Source organism: Benincasa hispida, chromosome 7 (genome assembly GCF_009727055.1).
Source record: "Benincasa hispida cultivar B227 chromosome 7, ASM972705v1, whole genome shotgun sequence".
Taxonomy (NCBI): Eukaryota; Viridiplantae; Streptophyta; class Magnoliopsida; order Cucurbitales; family Cucurbitaceae; genus Benincasa; species Benincasa hispida.
Window position 1 is genome coordinate 50172290 of NC_052355.1, and position 23035 is coordinate 50195324.

The following is a 23035-nucleotide window of genomic DNA, read 5'->3' on the forward strand; positions in this document are numbered from 1 at the left end:
CCATATTTTATTAAATAAACAATGAGTTTGTTCAAAACATTTACAAACCATAGAACCCTACGAGATTCCATATTTTAGTTGCATTAACCACAAACCATTAAACTAACATCCAAGGTTATCTTGTAGCTTAAACATGTATATAGAGACATATGGGTGAATCATGTTTAAGTGATAACCTAAATGGTCTGTAGTAGATGGATAAGGTTGGGTACCTTATCCTGGTGACACTATGAGTATGACCCGCTTTGTAGGTGTTATAATTGTTGTAAAGTGCTACAAATGATCTGATTCTAATCATTCATGTATAGACATGTGAGGGGGGTTAATCTATACAAAGGAGTTTGTATAAGAGTAGACTACGAAATGTTTAGTCTCATTATAAAACAACATTTATAATAGAGACTTACATTTCACCAACATGACCATAGGTAACATGACTTGAATCCTGATGAGTTGTGAACTTCTGCCTATGAAAACGGTTATTTGATATGTATGGGTGAGAGTGTTAGATCGCCGACTCAATAAGCCTACCATTTTGGGGATTCGTCTGATTGGGGAGTTGGGAATAAAACTACACAAAAAGGAATTCGCTTCTTCCCCAGGTTAGGGTTAGTAGATTAATTGCTCCCTTAAGGGTTGATTTCGGAACTTGAACAATGTGGTGCCACACTCTCTCTTGGCCCGAGAGAGGTTTAGTCATAGTTGGGCTATGATCAATTGTTCATTAGAGGGATCGGTGGTACTTAAGAAGTTGATGTAACTACAAGGGTAAAACGGTATTTTTTGGCTCAGCTGTACTTACGAGCAATTTTGTGAAGGGTCATCGTACTGTTGATTTGTTATATCCAATAGACACAAAAAAATATTTGTAGTGCGAAGAGTACAGTTGTCGGTCTTTAATGGAGTGTCTGGCAGTTAACGGATGATGAATAATTTAATTAAAGTGTTTAATATTTAATTATTTATATACCGTTAGAGCTTCAAGCTACAGGTCCATGAGACCCCTTGGTAGCTCAATAGGATTAAATGAGAATCAGTTTTTGGATTAATTTAAATTGTTCAAATTAATAGAGGGATTTAATTATATATATGATCACATTAAGTTATTTAAATTATATATGATATAATTATATAATGTATTTGATAAATTATAGTATTTATGAGAGGAAATAAATATCTGAATAAGATCAAATATTACTTATATGAATTGGATTCATAATTGATAAATTTAATATAAGTGTGATTTATATTAAATGTTATATAAAAGAGAAAATAAACTATAGGTTATATTGTATATGATACAAATATTAAGACTATAGGTTATAAGTTATATGTGATATAACATATAGTTTAATATATATATTATGATAAGTTGGTTTCTATTTATATATTAAATATTTTTTTATAAATTATTTTTATTACTTATTATTAAAATTAATTTATTTGAATTAGGGAGGGAGTCAACTCTTTCCCCTCATTTTTCTCTCCACCATGTAAGTGGGTGGTTGATGATATATTTGGCATTTTTGAAAGGAGAGCTTTAGTGTTCTTTCACCAAGTAAGAGTAAAAGTAGAAATGTTCGTGAGAGTGTTGTTCTAAGAGATCAATCACAATTTCTCATCCTCCTCTCAATCACAATTTCTCATCCTCCTCTCAATCACAATTTCTCATCCTCCTCTCTACTCTCAATTCATTCCCTCATTTCTAAAATAGCCGAAGTCCACCACTCCTAGATTCTCTACCTGAGAATACTAAAGTCACCATCATGGTAGTGCTCGTTTCTAATTCGAGGGATTCTCGAAGATCTGTCTTCAAAGGTAAGAGTTTCTAAAACCTTTTTTTTTCTTAAGCATGTTGTATTTAATGTAAATGCATAATTTATTATTTTTTTTTTTGTAAAAATTTCTTTCTATGAAAAATGAGAATTGGGACAAATCCTGCTTTCGCTCAAGTTCTCCTTTAATGAGTTTTTCACTTCCTATAAATTTTGTGTATGTGGCTACATGGGATAGCCCAAAACTTTTTTATTTAAATGTTTGTTCATAGTCATTATAGGTTATTATACTTCAAAGAAATGTGTTTGGGGATATAATTTTAGTCTTGTGAATTTTGAAATATATAGCACATATGGATTAGTCTAGGAATTTTGGAATTATCATATATTGGGGTAAGAAAAGAGATATCTACTATTGTGGATTGGTCTTGTAAATTTGGGAATTGTTCATATACATGAAAGTAATAGAAGAACGAAATTATTAAGTTACTTTGGATATATGAGCTGATATGTAGACCTGAAATATGTTCAACTATTTATTTTAATTGATGAAATTATCTTATTGAACACATGTAATGCAGGAAATGGAGAATGGAAATTAAATTCGGATATTTATTTGAAAAAAAAAAGCATAGATTACATTGAAAATGTGTCAAGAATTAGATTACTTGTCCATTATTTTGTGTCATGGTAAAATATATTTTGACAAATAAAAAATGTCAAGAGTAATCACATATAATACGTAATAAATGTCAAGAATTAATCCACTTGACATGTCATTAGTGTCAAGTGTATTATCTTTCTTGACACGGAAATTATATCAAGAAATATTTGTCTTGACGTTTTTTCATAATCAAGTTATCACATTATACTTGACTGTCGAATACTCGACGCTTTTATAAGCATCAAGTAACCTTTTACTTGACATTGAAAAAATATCACGTAATCCAATTTCTGTAGTAGTATTGGTATCCTTGTGCCAGGTGCCCTAGTTCAGAATATCATGTTATTATTTGAATTTGTAGCATTATTTGGAATATGTGTTACCCCTTTTTGATGCATGAAAATTATGAGGAATATGAACAGTGAAATTTATATGTTATGTTATGATTTGTGTTATGGGTCTACTTATGAAATTTATGTATGTGATGCATGTCTTTTTAATCCAAAATGCGTTCTTCTGCTCTATTCTTTCTTCTCTCTCTCTTTGGAATCAAAGATAGAAGATGAAGCGTGAATTAGAATAAGATCAAGGAGAGAGATCAAGAAGAGAGAGCGAGACCAAGGAGTGAGAGGAAGAATCCAACCACGAAGGGGAAAAGTTGCAAAATGAAAAAAAAAAAAAAGTAGAAGAAACGAGAGGAAGAATCAAGAGGCAAGGGGAAGAAATGAGATTTATATTTGCTCCTCAGTCAATCGATCATGTTCTGGGATGAATCGATAATTTCGCAGCAAATTTGCATCATCAGAATATCAAATTTCATTTAATTTCAAACTGTGGGCAAATTTCACTTGTTCCTTTGAAAATGGCCATGTACAATAATACCAATTAGGAGTGTTCAAAAACCTCGATCAATCCAACCTGACAAGTTTGAGTTGGGTTATAAATTCATTTAGGTTAGGTTGTGTTCAAATAAGTGAAAACTCTATGGTTGGATTGGTTCATGGTTTCAATAAAAAATAATCTGAATTAATCCAAACCTAGGTTCACAAAAAATAACTCGAACTAATCTAAACTTATTATTAATATTTAAAAATATGTTTTTTTTTTTTTTTTTTTTACTTCCAATACAATTATATATACATATATTTATTTTAATTTTACTTAATTTATGATTTTTTTAGACTATTTAAAATAAAATTTAAACACTATGGATATAAAATCTTCATAATATAAATAAAATTAGTTTGCTAATCTATTTTCAATATGTGAAAATAATAAACAAATTCTTTTACATATTAACATATTACTTCTTGTTAAAATAAAATTTTAATAATTACCCGAGTAACCCAACCAATCCAAAACTAATATTTCATGGTTAGGTTGGGTTCATTGTTTAATAAGGATTGTTTGGGTTGAAGAAATTTATAACCCGAATGATTGAGTTGGTTTTAAAAGTATTTCAACCAACCCAACTCATGAGTACCCCTAAATTCCCAATCTCCTCCAATAATTGTATGGAGGGCCTAGAAATGAAAATTAACCCTAAATTTTAAAACCAATAAATTTGGCCTTCTGCTTAGTCCTCATCGTGTAAAACACCATTTTAACCCAAATTTATCCTTATTCTTTTCCGATTTTTATGTGTTTCTTCTTCCTTTTGTGTGTTTTTTTTTTTTTTTTTTTTTTTTTTTTTTTTGTGTTCTTCTTCCAACCCTTTCCCCTCATATGTTTCTTTTTTTTTTCCACTCTTCTTCCTACATTTTTTTTGCGTTTATTTGAGCAACCAACATCGAGTAGTGAACATATAATATAGAGCATCGAGCATCGACCGACTCAAGAAAGGTAGAACACAAGGTATCGAGTAACGAGCATTGAATAGGATGATAGAACGTAAAGGATTGAGGTTCAAGAGCATGAAGGATCGATTAGTTCTCAGGGCGAACAGAGAAATTTATAAGATGCTGAAAGCAAAGAAGAGACTACTTTCATTCCATTCAATTTCAAACAGGTGGCAGATCGCAGTTTGAATGATTTTTTAAAGACCGAGTGAATTCATCGTAAATGAATTAAATTGATTTCCCCCCCCCCCCCCCCCCCCCCCCCCCCCCCAAAATTTTGCCAGTTCCCTCTCGTTTTTTATTTTTTATTTTTTATTGTTTATTTTATTTATATATATAGAAACGAAAGTGAAGTTGAGGCGCGTAAAAGCAAAGCCGTGCAATTGAACCATTGAGATCTGAAACAAAGAAGCTTCTCAGAGATGTGATTCCACAATCCACACATTGGTGCTGCGGAGCTTTTCATCAACAATCATTCGCAACGATTATGTTCAAGTTCAATCCATTTTACTCTCTAATTGGTAATGGTATTTAGATTGTTTTGTTTTCATTCCATTTGTTCTGTTCTGATGTTGCCATGCGATTTCTTCAAAGTTCTCCATGAATTTCCCTTTCATTTTCGTTTCGTTTCTCTTGTTTTTAATACCATAATCCTCTGTCGAATCCAACTCGAGTTACTTACCAATATGATTTGCTGTACGATCTTCATATATCATGGAATCCAGCTCCTTCATGAACTCCATCTGAAGCTTTTAACAAAATGTTAAGACTATAAACAGCTTAAAACCTACAAAAGAACAAGCTGCCCCATCCATTTCCCATCCAAATATCAACAACAACCATAAAACCATTCTTCACATCTTTCTTTTTTGTTTGGGTTCTTTTTTCTATTTACAAATTAATAATTTCATTTGCCAAATCTAGGGATTTAAATGCAATGCCAAAACCATTAGCATACTTTGGACATCAATGGAGTTTTGTCTGCTGGGAGAAAGTTACTGACTTCTTTCCTTTTGGTTAATTTAGATCAATGTCAACTCGCTCTGGATTTCCCCTCTCGGTTTGATTTGCCAGAAGTTTGACCCCGAGCTGCCCTTTGTCTCCAGCACCAAATGCATACAACTTTCCCGACTCGGTCAGTGCAAAGGTGTGTGCATTCCAGTAAATTGAATTAGTGAGACTAATCTGAACTACCCGCTCGCTAATTTGCTTCAGAGACCTTACTAGTTCTGGGCTTAAAATGTGTGGTTGCCGATTTCCCTGTATAATATCCATAAAAAATCAATTACTTGTTAGAATTCAGCAGATCATGTAGTTGATTACACGACTATCCTTGGATCTGCTAAGAAAAGCAAATATAAATCCTGTTAAAAGAACCAACAGTTGTCTAGCAGATAATGATATGCCAGTTGTGGTCATCAAGGAACATTATGCATGGAAAGTGTCTAAATGAAAGAAGCACAACATAGGAAACATTCGAGATACAAACCGTTCTGAGTTGATTGATAGAATTTGGTATAAGTAAAGAAGAAAGTATAAGCAAGGAGAAAGCGAAACCTGTTCCTCGGGGACGGCAACATTATGCCCGAGACTAGCAGATTCTCCGCAACCGAAAGAATACACGTCGCCATCATCAGATACTACGAATGTTGTATAATCTCCTGTAGCAACATGAACTGCTTTAACATTGCTTAATGCTTCCACCACCTTAGGGGAAGATTCACATTCCTCATTTCCATGGCCCAGGCACCCATATCGGCCCCAACCCCATGTACAAACTCGACCATCACGACCTACAACAGCTGCGTGCCAAGCACCAGCAGCGACCACGACTGGCTGGAGATTCAGAAGCTGAAATTGTTCAATAAGTCGTGGCTGTTTCTCATCGGTCCTTGAACCATGACCGAGCTTCCCACCCAGTCCACATCCAACTGAGTAGACCGACCTGATGTTTTGGAAACATAGGATTGTAAATGGAGAACAGTTATTAATCTGTTGGTAACAAAATGAAATATAAAATACCATTTCATTCAATCTGTGCTAAGAGGTAAAGACAGAAATGTTAAAAACAGTAATGCTGTTTGAGGAAAATGAAGATGAAGCTCACATGCCACTAGGATGACAAGCTAAAGCAAGAAGGTAGCAATATCCAGCAGCAATTTGAACAATTGGAATGTTTTCTAATGCTCCCATCAGGGGCCGTGGTTCCAAGTCATTCGGTTCAGTATGATGACCGAGCCTACTGTCAGTCCCCCAAGAAAATGTGTACACCCTACCTTCTCTTGACAATACAGCAGTAAAGAAATTTCCAATTGCAGCTTGCACCACAAATATATCCTTCAGGGACTCGACTAACTTTGGTGTAGTAACAACTTGAGCTCCTTGAGCTCCATACTCAGCTTCACCAAATGAATCTTTGCCAAATGCATAAACATGCCCGGCGTCGCTGATTAACATTGTCCTCCCACCCCCTGCTGCTGCCTGAATTATTCGAATTCCTTGCAGGGATCTGCAACATCACGGACTCCATTAGTATTTATACTACTCTTGGTACCAGGTGAAACAATCATTGAAATTTTCACGACCTGATAAGGCGAGGCCGTGATTCCTCTTCAGTGGTACCATGTCCAAGCTGTCCAGAGCTGTTGGATCCAAAGGAGTATACAGCTCCTTTTGACGTGACGGCGATACTGTGACCAGGTCCTGCTATTGCCATGGATTTTTCCCTTCGGCAACATGTTTCTCCAGCCACTAAAAACCTCAATACCAGTTTCCAGGAACCACCACATCTTTGCTTCAATGCTTGATGCTGTTCTGCTGTCATAGGTTTGAATATGGCTCTCTTATGGCACATATCTAATGCAGCGAGCTCCGAAATTGACAATTCATAGTCAGGAGCAAAATTTGCTGGCTGTCTAAAGAATGAACATGTCGCCTGCAAGACACACAACCAAAATCAATCAGCAGCATTATCAATCCTAGAGTTACAACAATGCTGGAAAAGCATAACAACGGAAATGAAAGTTCTTGCCTCTAACTTTGCAAGATCTTGAGGATCCAAGTTACATGCTGTCAAGACATGAAGAACAATGGAAGGATTAGCAGCTAAGGGGAATTCGCCCGGGTCGGATTCCCCAAAGCAATGTCTTTTCGATTGTGGAAATGTCGATGTTGTACTGGTGATAATAGCAGAAACTGATTGATCGGGAATGCTGTGGAACTGTATAGCTGCCGTTTCGCTCGTCGTGGCATCCATGGGCACTGCCAAAGGCTTTGCAGTGCCCAAACTTGGTAGAAGATGAGTCTAGATAGCTGAGATTGCAAGAACATGAACAAAGAAATCACTACATCACTCTCTCCAGGTAAGCCATTCTAAATCTAAAAGATGGGAGATATTATTATCTACCTAGATAAACCTGATTGTTCAACAAACTTCCACTCTTGAATCTACATAAGAAACAAACCACACCTGTATAAATTCCTCATAAGACAAAGGAGAAAAGAAATGAAAAGGCAAAAAAGTCCAATGGATTTATGGATGCTTTGGAGCATGTAGTTTTAAGAACCATAGTTCCCAACCCATATACCCTTTTTCAAACCACGTTAAAGAGATTGAAGATTAGATCAGTTATCCACAAACAACCCAACGTGTAAAAACAAAGCCATAAGTCACTTGATCACTACAACGAGCTTAAGAAAAGCAAAAACAAAGCCAAGTAAAAACAAGGTTGGAGAAACTCTGAAACAAAACGATGAAGGAAATGGAAATCAAAAAGAAGGAAGATGATTTGATGAAAATTGGGTCAGAGCAGAAGGCAAAGCTTTGTTAAGAAGAATACCAATCGTCTATGAATGGATATTCCAACACCAAAAGAAACCCAAAAAGGAAGGAATTACCATATAGAGAGGAAAAACATCTATTCACGCAAACTCATTATAAGGAGCAAAGTCAGAGACACTAACAAAAAATGAATAACAATTACTGAAAATCAACTCCCATCCTTAATGACCCAGAACAGGGTTTACAATTTAACAATCCCACCAATGATCAGTCATAATTCTTATAAGAAAACAAAAAAATTCCTCAGACTCCAGATCACAAAATATTTCCAGAAACGCAAATTACTTTCCCCCAAATTCACAAAAAAGAACAATAATTGTTAAACTCTACACGATGATCATCACAGATCGATCAGTAAATTATTCAGAAAGGAAATTACATAGAAAACGAGAATTCATCAAAACCAAAACTTCATCCGCTAAGAATTTTCCCAAAGAGAGAATTTAGATCAAAAAAATGGATGATGATGATGATGATAAAGTGGGTTTTCCGATCAGATTACTACTTTCTGCCAGATGAACAAGATGACGAAGAGAAGAATTATAGGATGATTCAAGAATTTCTCTCTCTCTCCAAAGAAAATGAAAGGAATTTTTTTTCTTTTATCTCGAGGAGTGAGAATGAATAATAATAATTCCTGCTTTTTTATTATCCTAATGAGAGGTGTCTTCCTTCCTTCCAAATCTATACGTTTTTAAATAGATGAGGTGTTCTTTGAATGGTGAATTTGCAAGAGAAGAACTTACGCCTCTGCTACCTATTATTTTATAGTCTTGCACTTTTTTACACGTTTCTATTTTTCTTTGACTATTCCAAATTATTTCTTTTTAACTCTGTTTTAACCACGGCTCAATGAATAATGCCAATCTCACATACCCCAAAGAGACATAAAAATAGGATTTTAATTGAAATGACCACTTGCCACTAAAATTCACTATGTAGTACTGTGTGGGGTTATTGATTATTATGGGTAATATGTATCGATCGTTAAAATAATATGAATTCATATAATTTAATCAATTTATATATATTAAAAATTTTTTTTTTATAGATTGGATATTTGTTAAAGTTTATCCTTCATGTTTGTTTTGTAGGGAAGAAATTATGATGTGAAACATTTTTATAATGTATGATTTAAATATTAACTTCTTATATTTTTCATATTATAAATCAATTTTATGTTTTTTAGATATATTTTTTTTCTTTGAAATTGTCAATGTAATTATTTTAGTTGTTACATATTTTTTTGAAGTCTACTCAATATAAATTATAAATTTGTAACGAAGGGTTTTAAATTTTGATTGCCTTATGATATAATTTTGGTTACATTATAATTCATTCATTAATATATAGTTTCATATTTGTATTTTTTGATTAAACGAAATTTTTAGAATAGGAATATAAATGATATATTATGAATTTTATATAAATTTAAAATTTAAATTTGATAAAATTATTTAATTTAGATTTTAATTGATTGAACCTAGAGGTTAGAAATTTAAATTGTATTTTGTAATGAGTTAACTTTATTGTGAACCGAACATACTATTAACTTGTCTTGAAATATTTTACATTATTTATAATCTTTTCAATAAATCAACATAGGAAATGAATGTCAACATTCCTTCTACTCGTCTGCCCATTTCATCATTTCCAAATATATGTGTTTGCAAATTTATCTTTTAATTACATTATTTCTTCTTGTAATTCTATTTTTTTTTTGTTTTTTTTTTGTTATGTTTATTCTTTTTTAATTATAAATTGTGTGGTAAATTGGGGAAAGATAGGAGTAATTCATCAAACTCTATGAAAATAAGAAAATACTTAGATGCATCTCGGATATTACCTATTTTTATACATCTAAGTTGTTCAATCATAATTTATCATATGGTAAATTTTTTTAAAAAAATATATTTTATTTATTTATTTTTAATATGAATGATAGGAGGAAAAACATAGAAATTAGGGCATTTAGTATTATGATGATACTAAATTATTCGAAGGAATGGTTGAAGGTCAAACAGAGCTTTCTTGAGTCCCACACGTTTCAGTTCTCATTTTAAAAATGGAACTTTAAGCAACAAAGCTAAAAGAGATTCAATGGGTAATCAAAAAAATTGTTAAAATAAAAAAAAAACTTAAGAAAGGAGAAAACAGCGTGGATGATGTGATGATTATAGCCATGCAGAACAAAGAGGAGAGCCTTAGCAAGACCTGTCTGTCAGTGATGGTGGAATTATGAACAGAAAATGATTGACATTAGTTTTACCAACAGCCGATTTCAAAAGGTAAAGAACAAATTCAAAGGATACTGGTACGTGAAAATAGCTGGATTGGACTAAAGTTCATTGGCTTTCTTTGGAGAAAGTATTTCAAAAGCAGCAGTGCAAGAAACAGAGCACAACAGGGGTTCTATGGATGTAATGGTTTAAGAGGATAGTGGTCAAAATATCGAGTCTCATTTTCCATGTATAAGAGTTAAGCGGGACTATGTTAACACTATAAGCAAAATCTCATATTTGTTCTAGAGTTTCTTAATTGTTTTAAAGCAACTAGAAAGAGATTCTTTAACTAGAAAGAACTTAATTCATACGTGGGATACATATTTACAAGTTTTTGCAACTTAATGTGGATTATTGATTGTGTCATCAAGATCGTTATGTCTATGTCCCGATTTTCCCTAAAAGATCTTTTATATTATCTTCAATCCTAAAATTAGTTCTATACATATGACCAACAACAAGAAAAATAAATACAATAGCTAAATGAATTGATATCACATTTGAACGAGAAAGATCCTCAGACATGGAAGTATGGTTAAGAAAGATTTTGAAAAAATTGATACTTACTACATATATCAACTAAGTATACACATTCCTTTTGCTTTTCAGTGACTCAATCATAAAAGCCTCAAAATTAAGTTTGCTTAACTTTGAGCAATTTTATGATGGATGACGTATGAAGAATTTTTCTAAGAAACGTGTGAGTAAGGACAAAACATGCGAGACCTGTGTTAATATGTGGGACAATATTCACTTGTGAAAGCAGATAAAGACAAGCGATAGCATGATTAGGTCACAGAAATGTTGGAGAATATTGGAACCATCAAATATCCAATTTGGACTTCGAACCCGAGTCCAAAACTCGGGCATGAGGTGTTACAAGGGCAGAATTTCATGAAAAGAAGAAATGATGTTGTGAGAGGAGAGATTGGAGACAAACTGGAGGAAGGGTTGGAAAAAGAAGTGATATAAGAAAGGGAATAATGGGGAGTTTTTGTGAACATTAATGAATGGTGATGTTGAATCATGATTGGCTCATGGTGTAATAAGTGCATCATGGACTAAGGAAACAAACATATGCTCTATTAATCTTTTGAAGCAGAAAGATCCAAGACTGTTTTTTTCCCCTCAAGTAATGATCATTTATAGGTCTGAAATGGTGTGAAAATGGTGTTTTTTGGGTGTCATTAAAAGAAGCCAATTTTGAAGCATTTTAGTTTCACTTTCTTGAAAACCACTCATTGCGATGCGATGGGCCTTTTCCTTTATTCTGTGAGTAGAAAGAAAAGAAAAGAAGACTGGAAAAGAAATTTCAGAAACTATTGTTTGGTAAATTGGTATAGCAGTTTTTGGAAGCTTTAAGATTCAGATCATCAAGAGATCTCAGGATCTTTTCTATCTCTAAAATTGCTAGAAAAAACACTCGAATATTGTTTTCATTTTTTGTGCTTGTGAATTTATAGACAAAGTTACTTTGGTTGTAATTTGATTTTATATTTTGGATTTTAAAAAATGGGCTAGTTCATGTTTGAATCTTTATTATATAAGCATTTTAATTCTTTGCTAATTCTTGGGAACAAAATATTTGATTATTTTAGTTTTCAAAATTTGATTATGATTTTAGAAACACTCTTCAAAATTAGATAACAAAATAAAGAAATTAATTGTAGAAGTAATATTTATAAGCTTACTTTTCAAGAATTAAAAAAAAATATATAAATAGAGCCTAAAATATCATCTTTTAATACATAAAACTACTAAAACAAGATAATTATTATATATTACAAAAATAGATGTCCAATTGTCACTCTTCCATTTCTCCATGTATCATTCTTCATGTTGTCCATATTTCTTGTAATTATATGTTCTTAGTGTCTATGTAATTCTATTGCCTACTTGCCATTTTGCCCATAAATAGTGGCATTATGTGAATATTGGAAGCATGCACATGGTAACAAAATCCATTTCATAATTCCACTTTGAATATCCTATTTATTTCTTTTGTAAATTTTAGTTATTATTTTATATATTTAATGTTATATTATATTATATTATGTTATATCAATTTTCATGTTTTCGTTTTGCCTCGCTTCGTTCCTCAATTTCACAACATGTTATCAGAGCTTTTGTTATTTCTCTTGCTAAATGAATATCCTAAAGGTGAGTCCGTTTTTCCCTCTTTAATGTAATTAATAAATTAAATGTTATTTTGCGTGCTTAGTATACATTAAATTTCTGATATAAATAATTTTTTTTGTGATAGTGTTACAATGGAAAACCTTACAAAACTAGAATTCATAGCCCTTGATATAATGACAATAATCATTTGTCATTGGTGTTTGATGCTGAGATACATTTGGATGTCGTGAATCTTGGATAAATAATTAAAGAATAAAATATAACGTCCAGTCAAGAAAAAGCAAAAGTCATGATTTTTCTTCATTGTCATCTTCAGTGGGATTAAAGATAGAATATTTAACTGTAAAAATATCCTTGCATCTTGTGGAAGAATTTGAAGGAAAGATATGATCATTAAAAAACAATTATTCTTTCTACAACTCATTATGGATGAATGCTTGACTCCAAGATTTTAAATTAGTAAGTGAGTATAACTCCGCATTATTTAAAATCAATTCAAAATCGTTGTTATGCAGAGAGAAATTACTGATATGGATATGTTAGAGAAGCCATTTTCTATTTTTAATGTCTCGAGTATGCTCATGCAGCAGTAATATCGAGAAAAAGGTTTTAAACAATAGTTGAATTCATCTCATGTCTTCTTGTGACTGAACAAAGTAATGAGTTATTAATGAAAAACGATGAATCTCGACCAACTAGAGCAATACCATTCCCTGAAATGAATATTGTGAATTTTAACAATAATTATAGTCGAGATCACGGTCGTGGTTGTGATCGAAGTCGTGACCGTAGTAGAGGAAAAAATAATTATTCTTTTTGTGATGGTCGTTCTAATCATCCAAATTTCAGAAAAATCACACGAAATGTGTTCATAAAGGAAAAACTCTCACAAGATAAGAATTCAAAAGATGATGAACAAAATACTTCCGATGTGGTATGACTGGCCATTGGTCACGTATTTGGCGTACATCAAAATACTTAGTTGATCTGTATCAAGTTTCCCTAAAGGAAAAAGGGAAAAATGTGGAAGCAAGTTTTGCCTGCCAAGATAATGATATATTTGACCCATCCACTATGACAAATTTGGATGTGACAGACTTCTTAAATCTCCTGAAGAGAAAATTGACGTCATTGATGGAATTGAAGGAATCGAAGTCCCGCAGTGGAAGAGAGTGATCGCTTGTGTCGTGAATTTAATTTTCAAAACAACTAAAAACAGAGAAGTACAGTACAGAGAGGATAAATAGTAAATTAAAACTTAAACATGCTTTCTTAATTCAACAAAGAGGAAAGGGAAAACATTAGGCTTACCCTTGAAGATTTCTTGCTTCATGAATTCCTCTTCCTGGAAGATCACAAACACCATAGCTTCTCGCGAACAGAAGAAGGACATTGGATCTCTTGGACACCACCATAAGAGGCTTCTTCACTATTCTCAAAGTGAGAATTGAGGCAGAGGTCTAGACTTGCCTTATTTAATTTTGGTGAGGGAGATATGAATTTCTTGGGATAGTTTTTCACAGAGGCTAACAATATATAATTCTTCCAGAGAGCATTCAATTGAATATCACATATCAACCCCTAAATTTCCTCTATGATGTGTGTATATGAAAGATGAGGGGTGTTATGAAATAGCTCCCTTCATCACGTAGTTTTACTTTTAATTAGATTAAATTAATATAATTAAAAACAAACTATATATTATATCATATATAATATATAACCTATAGTTTATATTACATCACATAAAATATAAACTAACTATATATTCTCTCATATAACCTATAGTTTTTATATGAATCACATTCATATAATTAATATTTGAATCATATTCAAATATTAATCTCTCTCAATAAACTTTATATTATAATGTATCTAAAACATTATATTAATTGTATCTCATACAATTACAAATCAAATTAATCCAAAATTAATTGATTCTCATTAACCCTTATTGAACTAGCAAAAGGACCTTATGGACTTACAGATTAAAACCTCCAATGATATGAGATTAATTAATCAAACTCTTTAATTAAATTAATTAACAGTTGTCGATCACTCCATTAAAGATCAACAGTTGCAGTCTTCACACTGTAGATATATTTATGTGTCCATTGGATATAAACAATCAACAGTAAATTGACTCTTCACAAATTGCTCATAACTACAATTAGGTCAAAATTATCGTTTTACCCCTATAGTTATATCTAACTAATACCACTAATTTCTCTAATGAATAATTAGTCATAGTCTAATTATAACTAGATGCCTCTCTGACCAGCGAGAAGGTGAGGCATCTCATTATTCAAAACCCGAAATTAGCCCTTAAGGGAGCAATTGATCTACTTACCCTAATAACAGGAAGGAGTAAATTCCTTCTTGTATAATTATGTTCCCAGCTTCCTACTTAGACGAATCCCCAAAATGATAGGCATATTGAGTCAGCGAATCTGGCTAGTCTCACCCATACATATCAAAGGACTGTCTTATAGGTAAGAGTTCACAACTCACTCAGGATTAATTTCATGCCAGCTATGGTCATCCTAGTGAAATGTAAGTTTCTTCAAGTAACGGTGTTATAAAAAGTGACTAATCATTTTGTGGTTCGGTCTTATACAAACTCTTTGTATAGGATACCTTCACTCACATGCCTCCACATGAATGATCAGAATCAGATTATTTGTTACATTTTATAGTAGTTATAACAATACAAAGTGGGTCATATTCGTAATATTACCAGGATAAAATTTTAAAGATATTCATTACAATGGTTATCATATGGAGACTAATAGTAAGACTAATGTGAAGTCTCTTTATATTATATCTACTGTCTTACATAAAAAATGTATACTAGAAAAGTTGTCTACTTTATCTTCTGGATTATTATATTATACTCATATACAAGTAATTGAAACATATGCAACAATGAACTTGAAGTTCATGAATCCAGATATATTTACAAATTGGCATGACCGATTGGGTTATCTAGGGTCATAATAGTAAGAAGAATTATTGAGAATTCACATGGACATCCATTGAAGAGCCAGAAGATTCATCAATATAATGAATGTTGGGTTTTATGTCCTAAAGCTCGTGGTATGTAAACAATGGAACTCATTCTGAAAATTCAATAAATGTGTTATTGAATAGATGTATTGCTTATGAGAAATTCAATAAACCTAAAAGTCTCTTGACTATTGGATGAGTACTTGAACTTTATGTGGAGACATAAAAGTGGATCAGATTCGAGTAAATAGTCAAAATGATCTTTACTATAGGAATAAGGTTCGGTACCTTATTTTGATAATACTATTGGATGCGGCCTGCTCTTAGTTGTTACAAGGATTTGTAAAGTGTTATAAACGAAGTGATCCTAATTCGTTCATGTTGGAACATGAGGAGTGGGGGTGTCCTTGTGCAAAAGGGTTTGTATAAGATCGGACCACAAAATCAGTCACTCTTACTCTATAACATTGTTTATTGTTTAAGACTGACTATTTCAAAGCGATGACCTAGGTAACTTGACTTTAATCTTGAGCTAACTATGAACTCCTGTTTATTTGGAATTATCCTTAGATTTGCATAGGTGAGGGTTGGCTTAACATCGTCGGCTCAATAAACCTCCCATTTCAGGGTAAGACCGGATAGATAGCTGGGAATATAAGGTGCAAGATGGAATTCACTCCTACTCGTTTTTAGGGATAGTAGAGAGGTTGTTCCCTTAAGTGCTGATTCTGGGTCTTGAACAAGAGGCCTGCCCTTTCATTGGCTCCAGAGGGACTCGGTTTTGTTGATTGAATCACAAAACAATTGTTCATTAGGGGTTCAATGGAGACTTAAGGAACAAGAGGTAATTTCGGGCTTAAAACAGAGATTTGACCCAGTCGTTATTACGAACAACCTATGAAGGGTTGACTTACTAATCATGGTTATATCGAGCAGACATAATATATCTACAGTGAGGGGAGTTCAACTATGGGCTTTAGTGGAGTGACCCATTAGTTAACGAATGAAGGTTAGATCGGTCTAATGAGTTTAATCGATTAATCTCTGATCGTTGGAGTCCATGATCTGTACATCCACGAGGTCTTCCTACTAGCTCGAAAATGGATTAGCTCTAGAGTAGCGTGATAAGTTAATTTGAAACGTTCAAATTAGAATCAGACAGAATTGGAGAATATATATTTAAATATGATTTAAATATATAGATAGATTTGTATAAAAATTAATTTAATATTGGATATTATATTAATTAGAATTATTTAAATTGTTTTTATAATTATTTATTAATTTTATTAGAAAAATTAATTTATGAAATTGATTTGTAAATATAATAAATTTTGATTTTAAAATTAAAATATGTTTTTAATCATAAATAGATTTTGGAAATAGAAAAACACAAAAAAGGAAAATCTTGATTTTTCCATCTTCATCTTCAAACTAGCTCACAAAGAACCCATTATCTTCAACCATCAATAACTCCAAGCATGAGCTGCATCCCATGCAGCAAATCTCTTTGCATGATATTTGCAATATATTGAAGAGATTAGAGTGATTTTGGAGCGTTGCAACCGATTGAATTTTTCTGAAAAATTTGGGTAGAAGAAGGTGTTCTTCATTGGGTTGCCGCTATGAGCTTTCTCCAAATTCCCTTTGATTCCTGATAACGGGTAGAAATACAAGTTATTATAGCTCAAATAAGTCAAACAATGAGAGAATTTGATGGTAAAAATAAGTAATATCATGTCTAAAAGTGCTAAACTGAAGAAATTGCGATCGCATGCATCCATCGTATAAAAGCAGTTAAATTACTTATTTTGTACAGGAAAAATGCGTTGGCGCAAAGGAAATTGCGATCCAAAGGAATTAGGCGTCAACGCACTTGAAGATTGTGATTACAATGTCATGCGATCGAATGCGATCATGAGAAGTTACTAAAAAAGGTGGTCGCATAAAGACTACGCATCAAGGTGACAGCATAATAAATTATGATGAGACGGAAAGCTGATGACGGTCGAATCCAAATTTAGTTGACAAGCCATTAAAGCCACACTGTAGCAAGTCTACTGAACTTTCGGTGACCATTAATCGACACATCAGAGCAGGAGATTTAATGACCGCCCATCATTGCAATCATTAGAAAGAAATGTTGTTTCACCTTAAGTTCTATAAATATCGAAGGCCACCAGTGTAAAAGAGAAAAAAAAGAGAGAGATATCAAGATAGAATATACAAGTTAGAGAGTCGTTAGTCTGTTCATGTACATACTCATACTTAGACTTAGAGGACGGAGAAGGGCAACGAGACGAGGAAGCTGAGAGATCATTCCCGAACAGATCGAGAGACTGCCGGAAAGCGTTACAAAGGAGAGAGGGCCAACATTTGCGAGAGCAAGAATATACATCTAGACAGATTTGGAGTGAAAAAGAACAAGTGTAAAAGGCCATGGGAAGCAAGACATTGCTTACCGGGCCTCTTATCTCTCAATTTCATTTGTTATTTTGTATTCAGTACTTTAATTATAGAAAATAGAAATCTCATTTCAACCTATGTTCAATCTTTCCATACTTCGCATGAGTAGCTAAATTTCTGAATAGGTTGAGAAGTACTTAGCTAGCATGACTTAAGATTTACATTTTATGCGATCATCTTGTCTTGTGTATGCGGCATTCACCCTTTAGAGATACTTGATAGTCTAAAGATAGAATCTAGACTTGAGAGAGTCAGATTAGAATCTAGGCTTGAAAGAGTCAGATTATAACCGCATAAGCAAGAAATAGAAACTTAAACATAAGTTTTATCACTATTTACACATCGCATGCACCCTAGAAATAGGATATGATAGTATGCGATCACCTTATTTTATGTGTGCAACATTCATCATCGCATAGACAAGAATAGAGGCTTAGACATAAGTCCTTACCTACTTTTTCGTATACATCGCATGCATCCTAGAAATAGGAATTATGACATTTTGCATTGAGAAATGACGTGTTGTTATTTGTGTGTAGCATGATTGCATAATCTGTACATAATCCTAGGAAGTATTACCTAAACCCCTTCTCAACCCCTTCGTCGTATACTCATTGTAACTCTCGATTTCATCAACTTTGCGTTCAAACTCCATTGCATAGGAAAAATTCTTAATCAAAACACCATCCAACTCATTTTTTTTCACCACCGCAAGAGAATCAAAACAACTATTGCACATTTACTCAGTAGTCCCTGTGTTCGACCCTGGACTTACCAGGAAACCTAGTCAGGCTTATACTTGGGTCTTATTAGGAAAACTTTCATGTTCACCACAAACTCACACCATAATCACATCACAATTCACACGTATCAATTCCATCTTATTTTAAGTCTCACAACTCAATCTAGAGCACCAAGAGAATAGTAGGGAAGATCTTGTGGTAGTATTTGGAAGATTTAGCAATTAAAAATCAAGATTTCAATGATTCTTCAAAGGTATGTTTTGAAACCCATTAAATTCTGTTTAAGCATATTTTCGTTTCTGTCAAAATTAATGAATTCGAGTGTTTATCGATCCTCGTCACTTCCGCTGCATGCTGGTACCTCTCCAACAATGAATTATCTTGTGATGCTTGCTCTAAAGGAAAATCAATAATTATACCATCACGCGTGAGCTAGACGATCGTTTAGTTCAGGAAGCTTCATCGCTTAGTAACTGACTAAACGATCGCTTAGCATCGCAGGGTAAATCATTTACCAAGTTGCACGCTAGGTTAAATGATCAGACGCTCGCGTATCGTTTAAAGCGCACTAGACAATCGTTTAGGTCAGCTAGCTTCATCGCTTAGTAACTGACTAAACGATCGCTTAGTAACTCAAGGTAAATCGTTTACCTATTGTCGTGCTATACGATCGCATGGATGATCAGACTTCGTAGCCTCGTCATCGTCTACAGGATCATTTGCTAAAGTTCCTATCGTCTAGTGTGCACTAAACGATCGTCTACCTGCTAAAGATTGCTACACGATGGAGACCTCCTGGCGGTTCAAGACCCGATTCGCTTGTGAATCGGTTTGCTCGATGATAAATGTAATAGATAGGGTTTTTCATTCCAGTTTTTTTTGGTTTAAAGGCTCATCCTGGTCCATTAATCTATTTGTTTAATACATGAGATGTATGTCTTATATGTCATATGGTATGCACATATAGTAAATCCCACCTTAGGTTATGCATGGATCATGCATCATCTCTTTATTGTAATTGTTATAATTTAGAGAAGCATGATTTTATTAAGTAATAGTATGCTCATGCATTAATAAATATAAGAGTTATATTAATGCATGCAGAAAAAGCATTGACATATATCATCTTTATATTATAATTGTTATAGTATAAGGGTGAATGATAGCATGTTTGCTTGGTTATTACATGTTATATAAAAGTTATATAGTAATGACTGGACATTGCATGAAGCATGACACATAGGTTACTTTATAATTGTTATAAATGCCTCGTTATGCACAATATTTATTTTAGTTGTTTCTTTTTAAGGGTTAAAGAGAAATTAGAACTAAAAGAAATAAGAAAGGCATGCATGCTCACTTAGGTTTAATTCATGTTTTTTAAAATGTTTAAAACTTGGATCACATAGACCTAAGATCACGGTTCTAATATGATTAGCAACCTTAAGTCTTTAATCTTTTAATCAGTTTAATAAGATTAAATTGGCTAATAAAAAGTTAAAGTGTAGCAAATCTATTTATAAGGGACTTTTTGTCTAAGGCGGATTCTGTCTAGGCTGGGGTAATTAAGTTGACGAAAATGTAACACCCCTACTTGGGAACTTATCTGGAAAGGTGGATTAGATAGATTTGATGCATGCATGTAAGTTAAGGACATTCCATTAAAGTGTTTAAATGTGACTACTTGAACTTGTTTATATTTCATAAACAAACGTTGTTTATAAGCGGACTTTAAAAAGAGCACTTAGACTAAAATCAGTAGCCAGATTGTCTAGGTTAATGAATCCCTAAGTAGAAAATTTAGTGGGAGGTACTTGGAGCATAAGATGCTTCACTTAAACTTTTCACTTTTCTCCTTAAGTCCACACCGTGAGATCTATCCTCAGCCTCGCGGCACCTTTGGCGTGTCCCCCCAACGGATGGTGTTTGGGTAGGTCAATATCAAGGTGGATGGAGAGAATGTTCATAGTAAGTGGGAGCGGGAAGTGCGACAACATATCCTTCAGTCTCCCTCGTTAAGGTTGAACACAAAGTTACTAAATCGCCTCGAGGCCCCTGAGAGTGTCCCCCTAAGAAATGACAGTTTGCGCGTTTCTTTATTTGACCTTTGTAAAAGAATAAGTAACTTAGTCTCTTGTCCTAATCTGTCTTTTCCCTACGGTAAGCGCATTAGGGTGGGACTCTAGCACCGAAAACGAGAGGTTACACTTACACGAAATAGTTTTAATGTTAACGATTTTGGATCGAAAAAATGGTTGCTGTTAGATTCAGTTTCCAAGAGTTTGGTTCTGCCTAATGGTTGAAAATGTCTCATCCAGTGAAGGGGCAATTGATCACCCCACCGGTTACGTTTGTCCTGCGTTCAACTAGGGCGTCATTGCAAAATAGAAGTCTAAGCTTAGGTACTTTGAAACGATTTTGCAAAACAAATTGGTTTTAAACGTGGTTTTAGCAAAACTAATCAAGATTTGTTTCGTATTTTTCAGCAATTTTTTTCAACAATGGCAACAGCCACATTATCTTTGTTAAGCGTCGAAAAATTGACTGGTGACAATTTTCAAAATGGAAACACATGATCACGACGATCCTAATCATCGAGGATCTCATGTTCGCTCTCATGGAGGCTTGTCCTCCTATTCCAGCTCCAAATGCCGCTCGAAATGTTCAGGAGACATACAAGCGATTGGACAAGGGCGAATGAGAAGGCCCGAGCCTATATCTTGGCAGTCTTTCTAGATGTCTTAGCCAAGAATCATGAATATCTAGGTCTCAGCTCGTGAGATCATGGAGTCCCCGTGGGGAATGTATTGGACACACGCGTCTGAACAGCTTATGCATGAGGCTCTAAAATATATATTCAACTCTAAAATGCAAGAAGAAACCTCTGTTCGTGTACAAGTGTTAAACATGATGGTCCACTTCAATGTGGCAGAGTTGAATGGGTCTACCATTGATGAGGGCAGCTAGGTCAGCATAATCCTGCATTCTTTGTCGGAGAGCTTCATGCACTTTGTTAGCAATGTGATTCTTAACAAAGTGAAATATAACCTTACAACTCTTCTCAACGAGTTGCAAACATACCAATCTTTATTGAAAAGTAAGGAGAGCAGAAGGTGAGGTAAATATTGTTTCATCCTCAAGGACGTTTCATAGAGGTTCGACCTCAGGAACAAAATCTACACCTTCTACTTCTAACTCTGCAAAGGGGAAGAAGAAGAAGGGTGGTAAGGGAAAAGGGAAGGCACCTGCTAACCCAGGCACCTGCTAACCCATCGCCTAGAGGAGGCGTCCAACAGTTGCTAAGGGAAATTGTTTCCAATGCAACCAAGATGGACATTGGAAGAGAAACTGTCCTCGGTATCTGAAGGAGAAGATAGCAGCCAAGGCTAAGGCCAAGGCAGATAAAGGTAAATATGATTTACTTGTACTTGAAACTTGTTTAGTGGAGAATGATGATTCATCCTGGATAATTGATTCCGGCGCCACTAACTATGTTTGTTCTTCTTTTCAGGGGATTAGATCCTGACGACAGTTGGATGCTAGTGAGATGACGATGCGAGTAGGCACTGGGCACGTCGTCTTAGCTATGGCAGTGGGAGGGATCCAATTGACTTTATAGAATAGGTTTCTAAATTTAAATGATGTATATATTGTTCCTGAATTAAAAAGGAACCTTATTTTTGTAAAGTGCTTACTGTAATGTAAATACACTATTTCTTTCGAATTGAGTAAAGCGTTTATTCATAAAGATGGTATCTTTATTTGCATAACTAATCTGGAATCAAATTTATATGTGCTAAGGTCGTTAGTCATTAATTCTCTTCATAACACTGAAATGTTCAAAACTATAGTAACTCAATCAAAACGTCAATGAATTTCTCCAAAAGAAAATTCCCAACTTTGGCATCTATGTTTAGGGCACATCAATCTCAATAGGATTGAGAGATTGGGAAATAATGGACTTCTAAGTGAGTTAGAAGAAAATTATTTACCTGTGTGCGAATCTTGCCTTGAAGGTAAGATGACTAAACGACCTTTTACTGGAAAAGGTTTTAGAGCCAAAGAGCCTCTTGAGTTAGTACATTCTGACCTTTGTGATCCTATGAATGTGCGAGCCTGGGGTGGCTATGAGTATTTTATCAATTTTACTGATGATTACTCAAGGTATGGGTATATGTTTATCTTTTGCAACGAAAGTCTAAATCTTTTGAAAAGTTCAAAGAGTTCAAGGCTGAAGTTGAAAACGCATTGGATAAACGGATTAAAACACTTTGATCAGAT

General features: G+C 33.8%; 1 protein-coding gene across 2 annotated transcripts; it reads right to left on the reverse strand.

Annotated features, from left to right (window-relative positions):
* Positions 1-5055: 5055 nt before the first annotated feature.
* LOC120081348 (ultraviolet-B receptor UVR8) lies at positions 5056-8847 on the reverse strand. Of its 2 annotated transcripts, none has more exons than XM_039036135.1 (7): positions 8498-8847; positions 7684-7724; positions 7309-7589; positions 6863-7212; positions 6385-6786; positions 5835-6222; positions 5056-5537 (listed from the first exon to the last, which is right to left on the reverse strand). In XM_039036135.1, exons 3-7 carry the CDS (start codon positions 7531-7533, stop codon positions 5295-5297), a joined length of 1608 nt encoding a protein of 535 aa, XP_038892063.1. In that variant the 5' UTR covers positions 7534-7589; positions 7684-7724; positions 8498-8847; the 3' UTR covers positions 5056-5294. The 2 variants fall into 2 exon arrangements, with proteins under 2 accessions (XP_038892063.1, XP_038892064.1); XM_039036136.1 differs by having other exon boundaries at positions 7865-8847.
* Positions 8848-23035: the final 14188 nt, after the last annotated feature.

Bases quoted from the DNA above. Each gene is read 5' to 3' on its own strand.
- LOC120081348 (XM_039036135.1), bottom strand. From the start codon at position 7,533: ATGGATGCCACGACGAGCGAAACGGCAGCTATACAGTTCCACAGCATT. The intron at 7,213-7,308 runs GCAAGAACTTTC...TGTGTCTTGCAG, and splicing joins AAGATCTTGCAAAGTTAGAG to GCGACATGTTCATTCTTTAG. The intron at 6,223-6,384 runs GTGAGCTTCATC...CCAAAACATCAG, and splicing joins GCTTGTCATCCTAGTGGCAT to GTCGGTCTACTCAGTTGGAT.